Source organism: Argiope bruennichi, chromosome 3 (genome assembly GCF_947563725.1).
Source record: "Argiope bruennichi chromosome 3, qqArgBrue1.1, whole genome shotgun sequence".
Lineage (NCBI taxonomy): Eukaryota > Metazoa > Arthropoda > Arachnida > Araneae > Araneidae > Argiope > Argiope bruennichi.
In genome coordinates this window covers 137,687,100-137,705,883 of record NC_079153.1, presented here as the reverse complement: position 1 = coordinate 137,705,883, position 18,784 = coordinate 137,687,100, and the positions used below count along the sequence as shown (strand labels likewise).

Sequence of the window (18,784 nt, the reverse complement as noted above, 5' to 3'; positions counted from 1 at the left end):
AAAGATATATATAAATAAGTATAATCACTATTAGGTTTAACAATGTATTTCCATATGACTAATTTTAACAATCAAGTTTCTCATACGGGGATTTACAGGATTACAGGGATTTATAAAATTATTCTTTATTTAGAAAATCATTTAGCATTTGCATAATAATAATACATATATTAAATAATTTCTCATCATTAAAATAATTCTTATTTCAGTAAGTATTAAAAAAGTGGCACACAAGAAAATCTCGATACATTGGGTCAAAATATAAATAACTGAGCTGAATGCAAAGTAAATCTTATATCAGTAAGAATAAAATCTGCCTAAGTTGCAGTTTTGTTTTTCAGATCTGCATTCACTTTAATTAAAGTAGCCAACTTGAAGATATAAAATATTTTATTAATGATTAACTTATGGAAATGTTAAACACAAGATATAGCTGTTCTTTAAACTGGAGAATAAAAATAGCATTAAGAATTTTCTGAGCTGTCTATTTATCTTTTGTATAATGCTATTCCTGATAATTTTAAAACGATTCACACTTAACAACAGCATCAACAAAAAAGAATCCATAGTGATTCTTACTAGAAACAATTTAATTAACCCAAAAATTTTCTGCATTCATGGTTGATAGTGAATGCATGTATTTCTCCCTAAATTAATCTTTTAAGAAATAATATATTTTAATGGCATATGTTACGTGATTTCTCAATAATTCCAAAATGTCTGCTTATTTTATCATAGACAAATACATTACAGTAAAATAAAATTAAAAAAAAATGAACTCTTAGAAAACAAAGTATTCTGCTTAAACATGTCAAAAATTATGAAGGTACCAAATATAATTTCATTGAAACTAATAAGTTATAAGTACTTAGATTTAAAAAAAAAAAAAAAAAATTTAAATGCTATGTAGAGATGATCTATCTATAAATGTTTTTAAAATCATCATTTATAAAAATATAACTTTCTTTTTTTATAAAAAATATTTCATAAATTTCCAATTACTTTGCTCTCTTCATATCCTAATGATATCATACGACAGAATGGAATCTATATTTTGAAGTAGGCAACAGATAAATATTAAATAAATGAAACTAATATTGTATGACGACTATTTTTATGAAGATTGATAGTGTACATAGCTTACTTTTTTTTTTTTTTTACAATAATCAAAGCTTTTAAATATACAATAATATTTATAAAGTAGTGATTAATGATGCATTACTGTAGCAATTGTTCTTTATCTATTGTTTCTTATACTTTTTTTAATGTTACCACGGAACAGAAAAAAATATCAGACCTAGCAAAATAAATTATATATGTGGACCCACAAACTTTATTTAAAAATCCAATTTTGTTCATAAAAAGGCTGCTGAAAAATAACAGAGGACCTATCTTCTCCCCTTTAAGAATATTGACTAAAAATCACTTTAATACATATAATATCATCCGTATATTCCATCCATGTTTTACTTAAAAATGACTACTAAGAATGAAAGACTAGTAATAGGTGTTAAATCTCAAAATTTGACAGCATTTTCAGTATTTGTAAAAATGAAGTAAATGTTCATTTCATATGATAAAAATACTTATTTTATTGAAAGGAAAAGCACAATTAAAAATAATTGTACTAAATCGTTTCAATAAAATATGTGCCAATGTCAAAACAAAATCAACATTTTACAATTTATCATAATACTTCATTTTTTTCAATAATGGGGTCATTTTCAAAATGTTAATTTTGTTACTGCTGATTTAAAAAAATATCTGTTTTTTAATATAGGAAAAAAAAAATGCATTAATCTTTTTATGAATTTGAAATATTAAGTTTAATATTATAAAAAATTGATTCAGCAATGAATAAAAATTTTCTTTATTTAAAAAATATTAACTTCAGATTTAAATATACAACTAGAATTTTAACTATCAATAAATTAGATGATTACAACTAAATAAAGCTTTAATATAATTCAAAAATAAAAGAATAGTGATTTTGAAATGTGCGAAACATGAATAGTAAGTATGGAAGAATAATTAAGGCATAAAAAGTTTTAGAAGGTCCAATTTCAGCCAATTATGAAATAACATGGACAAATAAAAGAAATCTTTATGCAAAATTATCAAAATACATTGAAAAAATACCAAATTAAAACACCTTTGTGCTTCTGAATATTAAAATCATTCCTAATTACTTAATCAGCATTTATATCTACATTATGAAATTGGAAATATAAATTTGAAAATCAAAAAAGGTTATAAAAACAGAATTACAGATTTAATTCTATCAGATAAAATAATCTTTAACTTAAAACTAAACTTATTCCATGAAGAAAATATTTTAAGCAATTCAAAATACTACATATTAAAAATATTAATAATAATAATGAAAAGATTTTAAAAATGTAAAAAAATGCATCTAAATAAAATATCCAAAGCTAATCAAATAACTGAAATAAATCCGAGTAGTAAACATCTATTATTCCTCCAACATTGAATCATTTTTATTATGTTCCTGAATAGGATACCATGCAAATTTTTCATTCATTTTGCAAAATTTTCTTAATTATATCTTAATAATAGATATATCCTTCTACCAACAAATATGTCCCTTCCTCAAGCAGCTTCACAGTGATGCCTCTAAATCTAATAAGAAAATATTACTAGAACTAATTCTTGATAGTTAAGAAAATTCAAATGGAATCGAAAGTTCGATCAGCATTAAACATTTGAGTCAGCATTGAAAGGAGGTGAATATTCTAAAAGTCACTATTGTTGGTGCTTGGCTAGAGCTTGGTTTATTTTCTTTGATCCACACCTGTGTCTTTTAACCCTTTCTAGGGCCGTGGGAAGTATGCTTCCCACCAAATTTATCAATCTTTGTATGAATTTATGTAGGTTGGCATAAGTTCTGACAAATTTTTTTTAGAAAGAAACTTAGATGCTTTAGTTCTTTATTTTATGCAAACTGATGTGATTTGATTTGATACTTAATTATTAATTAACCAAATTAATTAATCAAATTAAATTTATATAATAAGCTAAATGAATCCCTTTTCTTATTCTAATTTCAAGCCTAAAAATATTTTAACAAAATATGACTAGAAAAAAATGGCCCTTTAAAGGGTTAAAACAGCAAGGAAAGAATTCCCATTAACTTAAAGATATTTACATACAGCTGTCATTTAATGTATTGTTACCATTTATGGATAAATCTATATTAGAGCAAGTACATAACATATATTAACCACATATACAGAAAAGGTTTTAAAATTCTAATAGCCAGCTGCCTTAAGTATATTCGCTATTGGGATATCTGAGAAATTTTGCAGGCTGTTGGATTTTCCATTCCAGATATTTGTAATCACATTCAGATTTCTATAAATAGTAAATTTTTAATACGGAATACGAGAGATCAATAATATTAAATTTGACCAAAACATTTTATTTTATTTCATGGAGCAATCACTCATCAGATCTTAGTTATATTTGGTTAGTAATATTATATGCTATTGCAATGAGATATTTGTTATCTTTATTAAAGAAAGTTTAAATTTCATTTGAAGCTTGTTTAGCAAGATTATTTATATACTATGGTAGGGAATTTGTATTCTTGGCTACTTAGAGCAACAATATAAAGATGAAAATGCCTAAAAATGAAAAAAAATTAAAAAATATATTGGATTATTTTAAAGTAGCTTTAAAACAAAATTCTTATTAAAACCAATTTTTATCTAAAATATAATTTTAATGTTTTATAAAAAAATTATCCATCTTTGATGGCCAGTTTGTTTTGTTCTATTTAATGACTTTTTAGAGAGTAGAATGATTAACATGGCATACATTTTTTAAAAAATTTCAACGAGATGAATTTAATTAAATCAGTCAATTAGACAATATGGGGTGCAAATTACATATGAAACTACATACATACTATGAAATAAAAGTGGTAATGAAATTTATTTTAACTCTAGCAAAAGTAGTGTTAAAATTTATATGAATACTAAATTTGAGTATACTGTGTGTTTTAATGGACAAGTTTGAATTTCATCATAACATTGTTTCAGAATGAAACCAAAGTAAATTAAAAAGATATTAATAATAAAATGTATAAAAATCAAATTCATGTCATTAAAAAGATAATTTATTGGATAAAACAAGAGTATTGAGTAACAGGTTGTTGTCACTGCGGAAAAATTCTATCTAAACCTATTAAAATTCTTCAAACTAATTAAGGGTGATGACAAGCAATTAAAATATTTGGTAATTTATGTCTTCTAAAAGTTACAACTTGGTGCCTTTTGCCACCATGTGGCCAATTCTCCTATATGATCATTTTTTTTTTTAATCATAAGACAATAAAAAAAAAAAAAAAAAAAAAAAAAAAAAAAAAAACCAACATCATTTTTAGAATATATGAACAACAGTTACCATAGGCAAATTAGCAATTATTAATGTAACAACAGTTAAGCCAATTTATTTTCATGCTTGATTAAACTTTGTTCGACACTTGTTTCTATCTCCCTGACATCTTTTATTTTATTTTCTCTGACTGAATAAAAATTTTGGTGATATGGTAAGCCTACAAATAATAAATTATAATATTTTGCAGCTCCATTAATTATTTAAGTGAAATGTCAGTCATTAAAGCTATTCTCTGTCATGCGCATTTGTAATTATATATATATATGCACAAAAAGAATTAAACAAAAAAATTCCTTAAAAAATGAAGGCAATATTTGAATAGTTTGTTAAACATATCCGATTTGAGACTAATTTAAATAAATGAATTTTTGAATGAATGTCAGTAACATTCATATTTACATTTGTAATTGCATAAATGTTATAACAGATCTTTAAATAATAATATTTAACATCTGGTGTTAAAGAGATACATTTGGATTACAGGTATCAATATGAATCTTTTAATTTATAAAAGTATCAAAAATTATCCCAAAAATTTACATTTACCACTTTTTTAGGGGAAAAAAATTCTGAAGTTTAAAATTAATTACTTTAATAATAATATATCTGAAAAAGGGAGATACATAATTCTTTTATTATGTTTAAATAATAATTACTGGAAAGTTAATGAAGAAAGTTATGAAAGAGGATAATTTTATTATAAGTTTTCATAAAAATTTTGAAAGAAATAAAATAAAAAAAATACCCATGCAACAATCAAGTTTTTTTCATGTAAACAATAAATTCCTCTTTATATCATTTTCCCACCATCTTTTTCAAGCCATTAGGTAAAAATCTTTCAAAAATAAATAAAAATAACTATTCATATTTTTATAAAGTTCCTTCCTACTTCCGTGTTTGAAAGACGAGATTAATACAAATGTACCAATTATAATAGTTCTGAATAATTATTTGCTAAGCATTAAAAAGAATATTATTCATATACATTGATTCACTAAATCAAGATACAACATAGGCCATGATACCAACAAACTGATATTAAAAAATTGATCGTTCCAATAAATCGAAAATCAGCTCAGTTCTAGTCTCAGTTCTATACTAGTTTTTCTATGAATTGTCAGCTATCATGTTGAAATATTCTCTATAGTATTGTTTTTGGAATATTGAGTTCTGAAATGTTCATAAACTAGCATAAGGGTAACTTGGAAAAGTATGACAAAATCTCAATTTCCGTATCATTAGTATAATATCTCATCTTCCTCTCCAGGGAAGTTGGTTGCAGATTGCTATCAATGAACTGTACTGTAAACACATTTCCTAGAAGAATTCCAGGAATTCAGAAAATAACAAATTGTATTCATCTGTAGTGAGGTAATTATATACAGCACAAATCATTAGCATTTCAATATTCCTCCTTATTGAAATATGTTATCCTTTAGAGAAGTTAACATAATGCATGCAACTGCAAGCAAAGAATTTATTGATAAGATTTGAGTTACTTCTCTGTGATAACTTACTTTCTTTAAGTTTCTCTTACTTTCTTTATAAAAGTTCCAGTTGTAATTGTTGACTAATGAAAATGAACATGACAAGTCATGATTATTTGGTGATATACTATTAAACAAATAATAAAATTTGCTTTTTCTAAAAATATCTTGATGCAAATTTGTGATAAATTTAAAAATTAATATGATTTAGCAAATTGTGCCAACAGAAATATGAAATTTTGCATATGCATAGATAAATGTAAGAAGAATATTGTACTTATTGACACCTTTATACTATGAAAGCCTTATAAGAATTTAATTTCCGTAAATTTTCATTACAAGTTTCTACAGGAACTACATTGCTTTCACAGAACTCTCCATCTTATTTAATGAAACCTTGGGAGTATATGTCTAATCATAATATTAAAAAATTTAATGCTACTTTTTAGAGGGCTTATCATTTTACAGGTCTTAACTAACAATAGGCGATTCTTATATTTCCTTCAATTTTTTCAGCTATGCACAAATTTCTCAAATGAAAAAATATATTACACATAATGTAGAATACAAGTTTATTATATTTTGATACGTCAGCAAGTACATTAATTCAGAAGGCACATTTTCATTATATTAAAATAAAATCAGATTCAATCTAAGCCATCCATTTCAAGGCTACTTTATAATTAAACATAATTTCATCAGTAATAATTTAGAGTGCTAATTTAAAAACAGAGACTAAAAAAGTATTACATATTCAGTTGAAATTTTTGATTTTAAAACTAATTTCACTGAAGATCTAAATCTGAAAAACAGCACCAAAAAATATGACAAAGTACATGATAAAAGCATGACGAAAGTAACTCTTACCACTATTTACCTAGTGGTTTAAAAGGTGTCAAATTTTGAAAGGGGGCTATTCGTTTGGCACTCATATTTAGCACTGTACTCCTAGAAATTGTACCTAAAAAATGGCAAAATTGAATTAAATCACACATTTATACATTTTTTTTAAAAGGTATTTGATATACTAATGAACAACTAAATACACTGGGTTTGATGAAAAACCTTATATTTAACAATAAAATTAAAATAACTATAATTCATATTTTAAATTATGCCCATTGTATATTAAATGCACCATTTTGATCAACAAGCATTTAACTATTTTTGAAAAGAAACAATATCAACGTAGCTAAGAATTTCTGGTTTAAAACTGAACAGCATAAATTTCGAAAGACTTTTTTTAAACACAATTTTGGAAAAGACGAAACAATTGATTGAAATCATACTATAAGATAGTCCTTTAATAGTTGAGTTAACAAAATAATTCTTAATACTTAGATAATTATGAACTGTTCATAATGCCTCTAAATCATACAACGTTACTATTATTCTTTTGAAGAAGAGCATGGAATTTCAAACTATATGGAAATTTTCTCTTCATTTACATTGATTTTCAAAATAGATTTTAACTAAATAAACAAATTTCATAACTTTTTTTTATTTAAAAATATTTTACAAAATTATTTTCACACTGTTGCGTGGATTGTATGCAACAAGTTATTAGCAATAAGTGCATATTTTATCCTTCCATTAGCAAAAATACTTTCCATCATAAATAAATTGCTTAGTTATTCTATTCCATGATTCTATATCACAAATAAAATCATTATTTTCATAGATAATTATTTTACAACAATCCCATAATTAATTGTGGACAATTAAATATATATCTGATATTTCAACACAATTGTACAGTTAGAAAAAGAAAGGGAAGTCGATTAGAATTTTTTTTTTTTTTTTTAACATTCTAACAGTGGCATAAATGGGAGTAGGAGTAGTCTCCCTAAAACTTTATTGCAAACTCACTAAAAAATGGTATTATTCCAGAGAAGGCCTTGAATGGTACTGATGCACAATAGCTACAAATATTAACTTTTATCATGAATTTAGCAATTAGATTAAATCCATCATGTAGTTAATAGTATCCAAAAATCAAATTTACGTTTTAAACACTTTTTTTCTCAACTGATTAAAAGAAAAATTTAACACAAAACTGCACAGTAATCACAAAGTCCCATATTAAATTTGATATATTTAAATGTATGTTTTTTTGAGTTATAGCATTTACATATTTCTGAAAATACAGACCAACAGATGGTCAACCTCTTATTAAATTTGACTCAAAATTTAATAGATGTCTATATTATAGATTTTAAATCTGTGTATCAAAATTTTACCTATCTAGTTTTCTTCATTTTGTAGTTATTGTATTAGCTTATATTCAAACAATCAGAGTGACAGACTTCTTCCAAATAGATTTTGCTCAAAATTTGACAGATCTACAAATTTGGTGTAAAGACTGTATATTATGTTTAATCTATCTAGCATACAACGTTGTTCAATTAAATTAGCCATAGACAGAATAAAGTGTTTTTCGAACTCAGTAATATCTAAAATGAAGAGTTTTACCAAAAACTTGTTTGAATTACATTTACTTTACTATATTATGCATAAACTTAAAGAAATGCATAAATTATGTATAAACTAAGTAAATTAAAAAACACAGACACAGGTCATTACTGTAAAACAATTATTACATAATGAAATTGTAAATGCTTATTACAGTAGGAATATATACTTTGTAAGGTATGTAATATTTTTTTCAAGAAGAGGTCATCTTCATATTTAGATTTATACAAACTCAATATTTTCAAATTGTAAGATCCAATTTCAAATACATATCTGAATTATAAAGATTAAAAGAGTTCTAATACATATAACATTTTAAAATTTTTAGTAAATGGTTGATGACCAGTAAATAATGAAATTTTCAATTCCCAATATAATGCAAGTTTCATCTTTTTTCAACATATTTTATAATATAATGACTAACAATAAATCTTACTCTCAGATATCAATGCACATTTAAAAAGACAAATTACGTGTCTACTTTTAAATTATAGAAGTATATTTTATGCATTTAATTAATTTTTAAATTCATTCATTTCAAAATTCAACCATTTAAATTCATTTCTTTTATTTTTTGATTAAGAAATTCGGAAGTTAAATTTTTAAAAAATAGGAATTCACAAAATTTTTACATCAAAATTATAACATCAATGTTTCAAAATTTTTTCAATTCTATCAAATAGTTTTTAGGATATGTAGCCAAAAGCTTTCAGAATAGCATAATTTTTTACTTTGACAACAGGGAGGCAATTTAATTTTACAAAAGGATTATCTGGCAGGAATAAAAATTTGCTAAACTGGAACTAAAGACAAAGTATGTCTTCCAGCATTGTATTAAATTAATAAATGCAATGAAATCTCAGTTTAACATTTTTCCGCTTATAATGTCAACCTGCAATGGTTTCAAATAATATCCTATAGTAATGTTAAAAAATTCTGGCTTTAATGTTGATTTAAGCTTTAATGTCATTTTAAGATATTTCTAGCATTTAACGTTTTTCCAGGGGGAAGAATTCTGCATAATCTTCCAAAAATGGCCAGCCACTGCGATTGGGGGGGGGGGAAGCTAAGCCATTTTGCCAACAAGTGTAATGCAGTTTTCAGAAACCCTAGTCCAACCCATCTCTTTAAATCTTTGTTTTCAATTAAGATCTCTATTTAATTCTTCCTATCCCCTTGGTCATACAAAGACAAAGGAGGGATTCTTCAAATCTGGGCTTGCTTACATTGTGTTTAACAGCTGTAATTACAATCTTGATAGCTGACATTCTTTTGAGACTTTTCATTGGCTTCTGGATGTTAAAATTATAGTATCAAAAAGAGCGATTTTCTTTGGTGGAAAAGGTGGGGGCCATTGTAATTTAGTAAAGGCTAAATTAATCAATATTGCATAATCAACTTTGCAAATAATTGTAAAGCAAGCAGATTTGTGAACCAAAATTTGGAAAATTTGGGAAAATAGCCCACAAGAGAAAAACTTTGAAATCATTGCCATTTGAGGAATAAAAATTCTTGTTTAAACAGTTCAACGGGGTTTGTGCAAAAAACATTCCCATAAATGACTGAGTTTTTCAAGAGAAAGCAATAGAAATTACTTCTAAAATGGGAATTCAAGAATTTTTAGCTTTTAACAGTTAGACAGATAATTCTAAGATGATGCATAATTTACTCTACAAGCAAATCTGCTGCAGTCAATTCAGAATGTCCAAGAATAGGTGGAAACACCAATCCAGACAGGAGTGAAAAGTTAAGACCATTAGTTGTTGGAAATCCCCCCCCCGTCAAAAAAAACAAACAAAACAAGGTGTTTTAAGAATGTGAAGACCTTTCCTCTAGAACACACCAGATATACTTCAGACAAAAAAAAAAAAAAAAAAAAAAAAAAAAGCTTGAATGAGAAGAACAACTTTTAGAAACTATTTCTGCAAATTGAATAGACATATATGCTCACAGAAATAATTTTGTTTATCAATTAAAGGGCACCCGCATACATTAAATTTAAAATTACTCGAGAGGAATTTTTTCCTAGCAATGTCACAAGAAAAATTCTGTCTCATAATTTAAGGATTTTGTGATAGTTTTAAAATGCATGTTCAAAACCAACTTTTGAAAAATACCTTTCTATACAATCCTGGGGCAAGAAAAAGTCTGTAAATACAAAAACTCTTCAAATGATTTCTTCAGCCTAGATATTTCGGGAATAAATGAATCTCAAATTCTTTTATAAAAGGCAGTTTTCCAGAGGTCAGAGATGACGAATTTGAAAATAAAATGAAAGTCCCCCATTTCAGATTATTTTGAAGATTATGTAACTTACGATATAAACATTATTACATCATTCTAAGTGATTTAATACCTAGAAAATCGGTGAGATCCTGTGGTAATCAAAATGATAATGAAGGACATGAAATTCCTTTTGTGAAAGGAAATATTCAATGTTTGAAAAAAATAAAAGCATGCTTTCCATATAGTGATGGCCAAGAGAAATGTTTGCAAAATGTATTGAGAATGGGATCTGTGATGTAATTGATCAAAACCAGAAGCAAAGTAAAGTAATTGATTTCTTTAAAGAATAATTTTAAAAATCTGATGGAGAAGAAATGGAAGGTATGTAACCTAAATTAGTTTTTATTTCATAGTTAGTGTCTTTGTAATTTCTCAATTTAGTTTCTTTCCACATATAGCATTAATTTCTTTCTAATAAGTTGAATGACATAAAATCAAGGTTATATTTATTTTTCTCTTTGAAATAAATTTTAAATTGAGGAAAAAACTAATTCCCTCACTTTTTTACTAGTCAATGTATTGCGATTGTATGATTGTATATCAATGTATGATTTGCGAGATCTTTAATTGCTGAAAAATGCACAGAATAAAAATTCTGTTTAAAATACGCAATTATATAGTGTAAAATGTGTGAATAAATAAAATTTTATTGAATCAAATACAAAAACAATTCCTTTTGAGTGAATAATGCAGAGCTACTGGACTTTGATAAAATAAATTGTTTAAAAAATGAATGTAAAAATGTTTTGGTAAATGAATTGCTATTATTTGTACCTGTTTATGGTAAAAAAAACTTAAGTAATTTTTTTAAAAACTTAAAAAAATGATTTAAAGCATCATTTGATGGATACTTGAGCATGTAAATCAGCAGCATGACGTTTTCAATAAAGGATAAGCATTTGTGTTTTTCAGCTGCCTCAAAAATTTGATTTAAAAGAATAAAAGGATATATTTAAATTTCATATTATTGATGAATTTGTTATTTCATTGCTCTTTAGACCTGTTTGCTATATTTGCACATATCAAAACAGTCCCTAAATCTTTTTTTCTCTGTATATCACGAGTTATTTTGAACAGATTAGTATAAAGTTTTATATAACTGAGAATTTCTCAATATTTACAATAATTTTAAAAAGGAAAATATGGAGTTACAATGAGAAAATATTTACATTTGCATTATGGAGATGCCCCTTATGAGAAGCAGTTTACATATATTTTATAGAGAACATATTTATAAGATGAATGACACTTTTCTTGAATTTAGCTTTTATAGATAGTGAGTAATAAGAAGCATTCAAAAACGTTTCACATTTTTCAATAATGCATACTTATTTAGAAAATAATATAAAATTGAAGGTTCAGAAAATAATATAAAATTGAAGGTTCCCACCTTCCCCCATAATAGACGATTGAAAGAAGCCAACACTAATAATATGCTTAAAGAGAGAAAGAGATAAAAAAAAAAAAAAAAAAAAAAAAATTCCAGTGAAACAGACTATCTCAATGATAACAAAATGCTAACCCATTTTTTAAATAAGTTCATGATACTGGCCAAGCTTGACAATTAACTTTTAAATAGTCATAACAAAAAGTATGAATTTGAAATTAGAGTCATTTAAACATTAAAATGCTTGACAATGAAAACAATTTATCATATATAATGTGTAAATATTATATATAATATTTGTTTATAGTTATATAAAAGTTACAATTATAAGATTATACTTAAAAAAATGGAAATACTGACCACTTTCAAATCCAGACAATCCTAAACTTCCAAAAGAAGAATTGCCACCTAAGGAAACAAAATTTCTTAAATGTGAAGTCAAAAGTTTCATCTTTATGACATACATATTTTTTTCTTTTTTGAAAGAGTTAACAAACAAGAAGAGTAAACAAAATTTTATAAATAAATTAAGCCTTTCTATATATATGTAAAACAATATGTTTCCTATGATTTTATTAAAAGTGTTACTTATGTATCTAATGTAAACAATTCTAATTTACAATCTTGTAACTACATAACAGGTTCGAAAGTAGAGAATTAGATTTCCTTTGTTAACCTCTTTTTTATATCATTCAAAGTTTTTTTTCTTTCTTTCTTTTTCTCGTGATTCTGATGCTATTTTGCTAAAAGACTGGGAAGGATAGAATTATTGAGTGTTAACAGTTTGTTCTTCTTGTTTGCTAATAGTATAGAAATTTTGATATAAATAGAATGTAGGCTGTGCTCTATCTCTCCCATTATTTACTACTTAGGATTGCCACTCAAATCTGGAAGAAAAAAAAATTATCTGTGTTTTCTCTGTACATATATTCAATATAATGTATGATTAGCACTCATGCACTAATTATACTGAAATATGATTTCAAAGAGTTGAAAAAGCAAGGAAAGGAAGCAACAATTTAACATTATTTGAAATAGTATATTAAAAGAAGGTTTATATTTACATACAGAAAAAAAAATATCTTTAGTAAAATTCATATATTAAGAGGGGAAATATATTATCTCTCAAGCTGTTTAACTGCAAGTCACACAAGGACTCTGGTAAAATAAAAGACAATACATTTTTGTTATCATGATACAAATCATTTAATGATTACTTAAAAACATTAGAAGGCAAGTTTCCTTTTTTAAAGAAAATTTATTTCATTTTTTCAAATTCAAATATTTGGGACTCAATTTTTGCAGCTTCTGTTAAATTTTTAGTCGGCTAATAAAAATAATCCATAACAAATAAAGTATGACCTTTCTGTACAGCTTAACATAATTTTTTTTTTTGTTAGCTATTTTACTTTCAGCGAAACAAACGTGAAAATATTTCCGATATATCATTGAATGCAGTAAAGAACAAATGTCATGCTACAAGTTTTAATGCCCATAAAAATTCAGCTTTAAATAATTATTCTTGATGTTAAGCACTAATTCTGAGCAGTTCATTGTTTTATTTTACAAAAACTATCTAATCTACATTAAATAAGTTCATAGTTTCTCAAATAATAAGCAAAGCATTCAATAAACTCGAGTATGATAGACTAAACACCACCACGCTGCTTCTACAGACTGAATATTGCTAACCCCACTAGAGAAATGTATCCTATTCTTTAACATAGTTACAAAAGTCTTGCACATGCTCATTAGCTGCAATTCGGGTATCTCATGAAAAAAGAGCAATTATCTTGTAAATTGAAACTGGAATGATACATACATAAAAGGGGGGTGGCACAAAAAAGGGGCGAGTTTCAGCATTACACAATCGTGAATGGTATTATTTTGTTTTTAGAAGCTATAGCTACTATAAACTAGAAACAAAATTTAGTGTATTTTCCCTGTTTTTATGACAATGTTCAAATTCATCTGCATTTTCCTGTTTTGTTTAAGATAATTTTTAAATTTCCTGTATTTTCCCAACTTTTCCTGTCTCCCAGTGGCATGACAACCCTGCTACTACACATTTTCCTTTCAACTTTTTTTTGAATGCAAAATAGTGTGTTTTAAAATTTGAAGTCAGTATTATTTTAAAGTGATTATTAATAATTAGTTAATATGCATATATTTTCTTTTAAACCCACTGAAATTGATTTTAAAATATTTAATTTTTCTAAGGATGGTTTTCTTTAAATTGGTTTTTCATGGAATCTTCAGTTAACATTTCATTCATTTTTGAGAATGGATTTTAGTCAGCTAATTTACAGTTGTAAACAAAAACAAAAAATGGAATCCTTTGTAACTTTGTTACTATCACAGCTTCACAAAATTGGTGTCGATGGAAATATCTCAAAGGAATGGACTTATTCGAATTGAGAAACTGATTAATTACTATCTTAAAATTTTTCCTTTTTCCGCTGAATCGCTTTATTTTCATTAAATAAACCTCCTAATAAAAATTTGTGGAATTCTGATAATAATTTTGACAGTAATAGCGTTTCGAAAAATGATTCTCCCAATGTTAAAGGAATTTTTTGAATTTTCAGCAATATCTCAAAACCTATTATACAAGATATTTATAAATGAGCAACTCAACTTTGCAGCTCTATAATAAGAAAATAAAACAAAGTACATTCTTCTTGTTCATTAGAAATCAAAAATAACAGTTGACAACAGTACAAATTCAACACATTTATAAGTATTCAGTATGAGCCCCTCTAGAAATGCAAAGGTATCAAAGTGGTAAAATAATTCATCCTACAAATTTTTCTACTTGCTTGGAGCATGAAGCTTAGAAAGGATGGAGAAATGCATGTATGGAAATGTCACCCCTCCCTCCCGGGACTACATCAAATAACAGGTGTTCACTCTGCTACCAGCAGTTGCTGAAAAAATTAAAACATGCATATTTACAGGTTTTCAAAACATCACATCAGGGATACTGAAAATGTATGGGACAAGTTATCTTATCACCTTGATAATGTTAATATTCATTATTTTTGAAAGGGTTTACAATGAACATTTATAATTGCATTGAATTTTAACTTTCAATTGTTTGCAATTTTTGATGAACAAGGTTGTACTTTTTTTCTTTTAAATAGCCTTGCAAAGTTGGAATACACATTTATAAGCATTCTTATATTTCACAAATTATATAAATGTTTTTGAATTAAAAGTTTCGAAATTAATTTATTTTTTGACATTAAATCATCTGCTCCTGTATTCTTATTATATATAAAGCCCAATATCAATAATGAATTTTTGGAAATGGCATACAGTATTATATGTTTTTCTTTCTTGCCATGATTAATAAGTGCTTGCTTTCAAATATTACTTAAGTTTATTGTGTTCTAACAAAGCGAGCAGCATGCAGTTAAAGGATTTAATGAAATTTCTTTAACCCATTCAGCAAAGTCAGGATTTATATTTTCATTCTTCCAATCTGTATTAAATACTGATTTTGAGTAGCTCATTGTTTAAATTTTTTTTATCTGCACTGATTAAACTCACAATTTCTCAAATAATAATAATGAAAAAACTATTCTTTGAACTCCCATACGAGTGACTAAATACTACAACAATTCTTCTGCAGATGGAATGTTACTCTCTTTCTATCAGAGAAATTTATTTTTTTTCTCAAATGCAGTTACAGCAGTCTCGTGCATCCTCATTAGCTGCAATCCGAAAATCCCGTAGGAAGAAAACAACTGCCTCTGAAATCACATTAAACTGATCTATAAAGGAAAAATAAAGGGGGGGGGGGGAGTGAGTGCACTTACATAGTTTTTCCATTTTTGATGCTGTGACTACGATTTTTTTTATTCTTACAATGTTCAGAGATTGACAATTTTTAAATGATGGGAAACAAAAAGGAATTAAGGTACTTACGATTTTCTGTATTTTCCTGTTCTTCACAGAAAATTTCACCCCCCCCCCTTTTTCGATTATTTTTAAATCTGATTTCTATGACTGACTCAATTCAATATTCCCAAAAAAACAGATTACATGCCAAAACTACAAACCAAATTTCACATTTATAGCACGTTATGCTTATTGCATTTCAGTAATTAGCAACAGACAGACACCAATTCAATTATCTGATACAATTAAAATTTCAAATTTTGACACCTATATATAAGTCCGAAGATTAAACTTGTACAAAACAGCTTACCAGTTCATTCATCCAGTTTTTTTTTTTTTTTATCATACTCGCATGAATTTTTGTCTATCTGTCCAAACTTTTCAATGGAAAGATAGATTTTGTCCAAAATTTGATTCAAATTAATGTTTTTGATGTAAAGATCACATAACAAATTTTAACCTTCTCATATTATTTTTCAGTTAGCAAACTCGTTAACAGACAAGTATAATTTAAAATACGCTTTCTTTTTAAACTTCAGAGTGATCTGAAATGTGTTAACTCACTAAAATGGTTCATGGTTTGAAGAATGATTCTTTGCCTGCAGTCAAGTAATAAATGTTTATTCCAAATATTGTTTCAATAGCATTAAATATAACCTTCATGTAGTTCTTTGACCGAATAAGTTGAATTTCAACCCATTAAATTATTTTTGTTTCCATGCAATATTATTAGATAAAACTTTAATTGTTTTATATTTGCTTAGAGCATTGCAATAATTACAATATTGCAAAACTTTATGGAAAAATCAAATGTGTAAGATTTCTGTCATAGTAAAATAACCCTATGGAACTTAATAAGTTTCATATCCAATTAATAATAATTTCCACATAAAAATAAATTCCCTCCTTTTTAATAAAAACGCCATGATTTCAGTGGTTCTCCATTCTCATCTCTTTAATCAGAAATTATTTTTTTAAATAGTTTAGATCATTCAGCATAAAAGTAATTTTTTGAAAAAAGAGGATCAGCTAAAGAGGATAAAAGATGAATTGATTTGAAAAGTGATAGAAATACCTGAATCTTTAAATAAAAACAATAAAATATTTATAATTTGAAAAATCATTTTCATATTAAGAATAAATCAGGATCATATTGATTATTTTAAAAATTTTCTGAATAAAAACTAGGCTGATTTAAAGTATGATCCACAGAGAGTGGACTCTTTTGGGGCAGAATCTTCAGCAAATAAAGTGAAGTTTATTTCAAGAATTTCAGCATGAAATTGAGATATGCATACATAAAAAGGTCTAAATTGAATTTTAGAAAAATCTTGTTTTTGTAGATAAGAACAAACCTGATCTTTTGAGTCATTTCTATTGACACCAATTTTATAAAGGTGTTATAATAAATAAGAAAAAATCTGTGAAGTAAAAAGATGTGTTCTATTTTTTTCTTTGTTAACGAATGTACTAAAAAAATTATAAACATGCATTTATACTCAAAACATTAATTTTAAGCATGTCACCCAATAGATAAGGCAATTATTGTCATATTCTCTCATATCATCAATTTCTCTAAGTCCAGTTTTTAAAATTATTCAAATCACACTTTTTATAACATTGTTTTTTCCCCCAAGAGAACAAGTTTACTTTTCCATATATAAAATAAATTCATACGATTTTGAAATACTTGGAACAAAAGGAAAAGTCAAATACAACAACAGAATCATATAAATACATTTTTTTAATGTATCAACTTTAATATTTGAAGTATAAAATATTCATTAAAATAAAATTATTGCAGTGGCTCTAGATGAAAAATTATAATTCACTTCATTTTCTGAATAAAAGAACAAATATGTCCATAGAAGAAGGTAACATTTTTGTAAACAAGATTAAGGGTACATTTTAAAATGCCAGTGCAAGGATTTGTAAAAATATTACCTGGCAGTTGTTGTGAACGATTAAATACATTAGTTATTGCCTTTCCCACAGCACTCTGCATAGCAGCAAAAGGTGATGGGCCATATGTCACTGATGCTGGTAGATGTGTAGATGGCATTGAATCTTTCATATTTTCTTTATACTTTTCCAAAAATAATCGCATATCACCATGAGTTAGCTTTTGACTATTTATGAAATGTTCTTTATATAGCTAAAAATTAAACACAAAACAAGAGATTAAAAACAAACTGTTAACTTTCATATATTCTTTCAAAACATTTAAATATATTTAAAAATTTTACATTTACTTATAATTAGTTTCATGTTTAAAATTGTACTGTTTGGTTCCTTGAGTATTGCATTTTAGACATAAACACACATTTTTTTTTTCATCATTAGAATTTTTAGGCTATCAGGAATAAGAAATTTTTAGGAATCAGATGCCATTGATACCAGAAGCTACTGAATGTGAAAATATCTTCAATGAAACATAATTTCTAGATCACATCTAAAAACCCAAGTATGCCATATGTATATTCAATCATTGTCAAAATTATAAATAAGTAAGTAGATTTCAATACTAACTAACTATTGTTTAAAAATAAATAAAAATGCCATCTTTTGTCTTTAAATAATACTAAATATTTCTACAAATTTTACAACATTACAAAAATTACCAGAACCTGAAACATGTACATAAAAATTGAACATTTTAAAAATATATATAAAAAAAAATTCTACAGTTTTCCTTAAACATAATTACATAAATAGAAGAAATCTTATTACAATTATCATCTTTCTGAAATTACATTGCATGAGTAGATTAAATATTGTGGTATCAAGATTGGAATATTACATAAATCTATTTTTCATTCAAATATACTAG

The 18,784-nt window shown here is 26.0% G+C and overlaps 1 protein-coding gene across 3 annotated transcripts in view; it reads right to left on the bottom strand.

The window, feature by feature from the left end:
* LOC129963059 (nucleoporin p58/p45-like) overlaps positions 1 to 18,784 on the bottom strand; it is a 37,266-nt gene that overhangs the window by 2,285 nt on the left and 16,197 nt on the right. For 2 of the 3 annotated variants that reach the window (XM_056077084.1, XM_056077085.1), the window contains exons 11-13: positions 17,899 to 18,109; positions 12,412 to 12,459; positions 6,784 to 6,867 (exon numbers count right to left, since the gene is read on the bottom strand). In XM_056077084.1, the coding sequence (XP_055933059.1) occupies positions 6,784 to 6,867; positions 12,412 to 12,459; positions 17,899 to 18,109 (343 nt within the window). Of the gene's footprint in view, positions 1 to 6,773; positions 6,868 to 12,411; positions 12,460 to 17,898; positions 18,110 to 18,784 lie in introns of all 3 variants that reach the window. The other variant, XM_056077086.1, reaches the window with a different exon arrangement.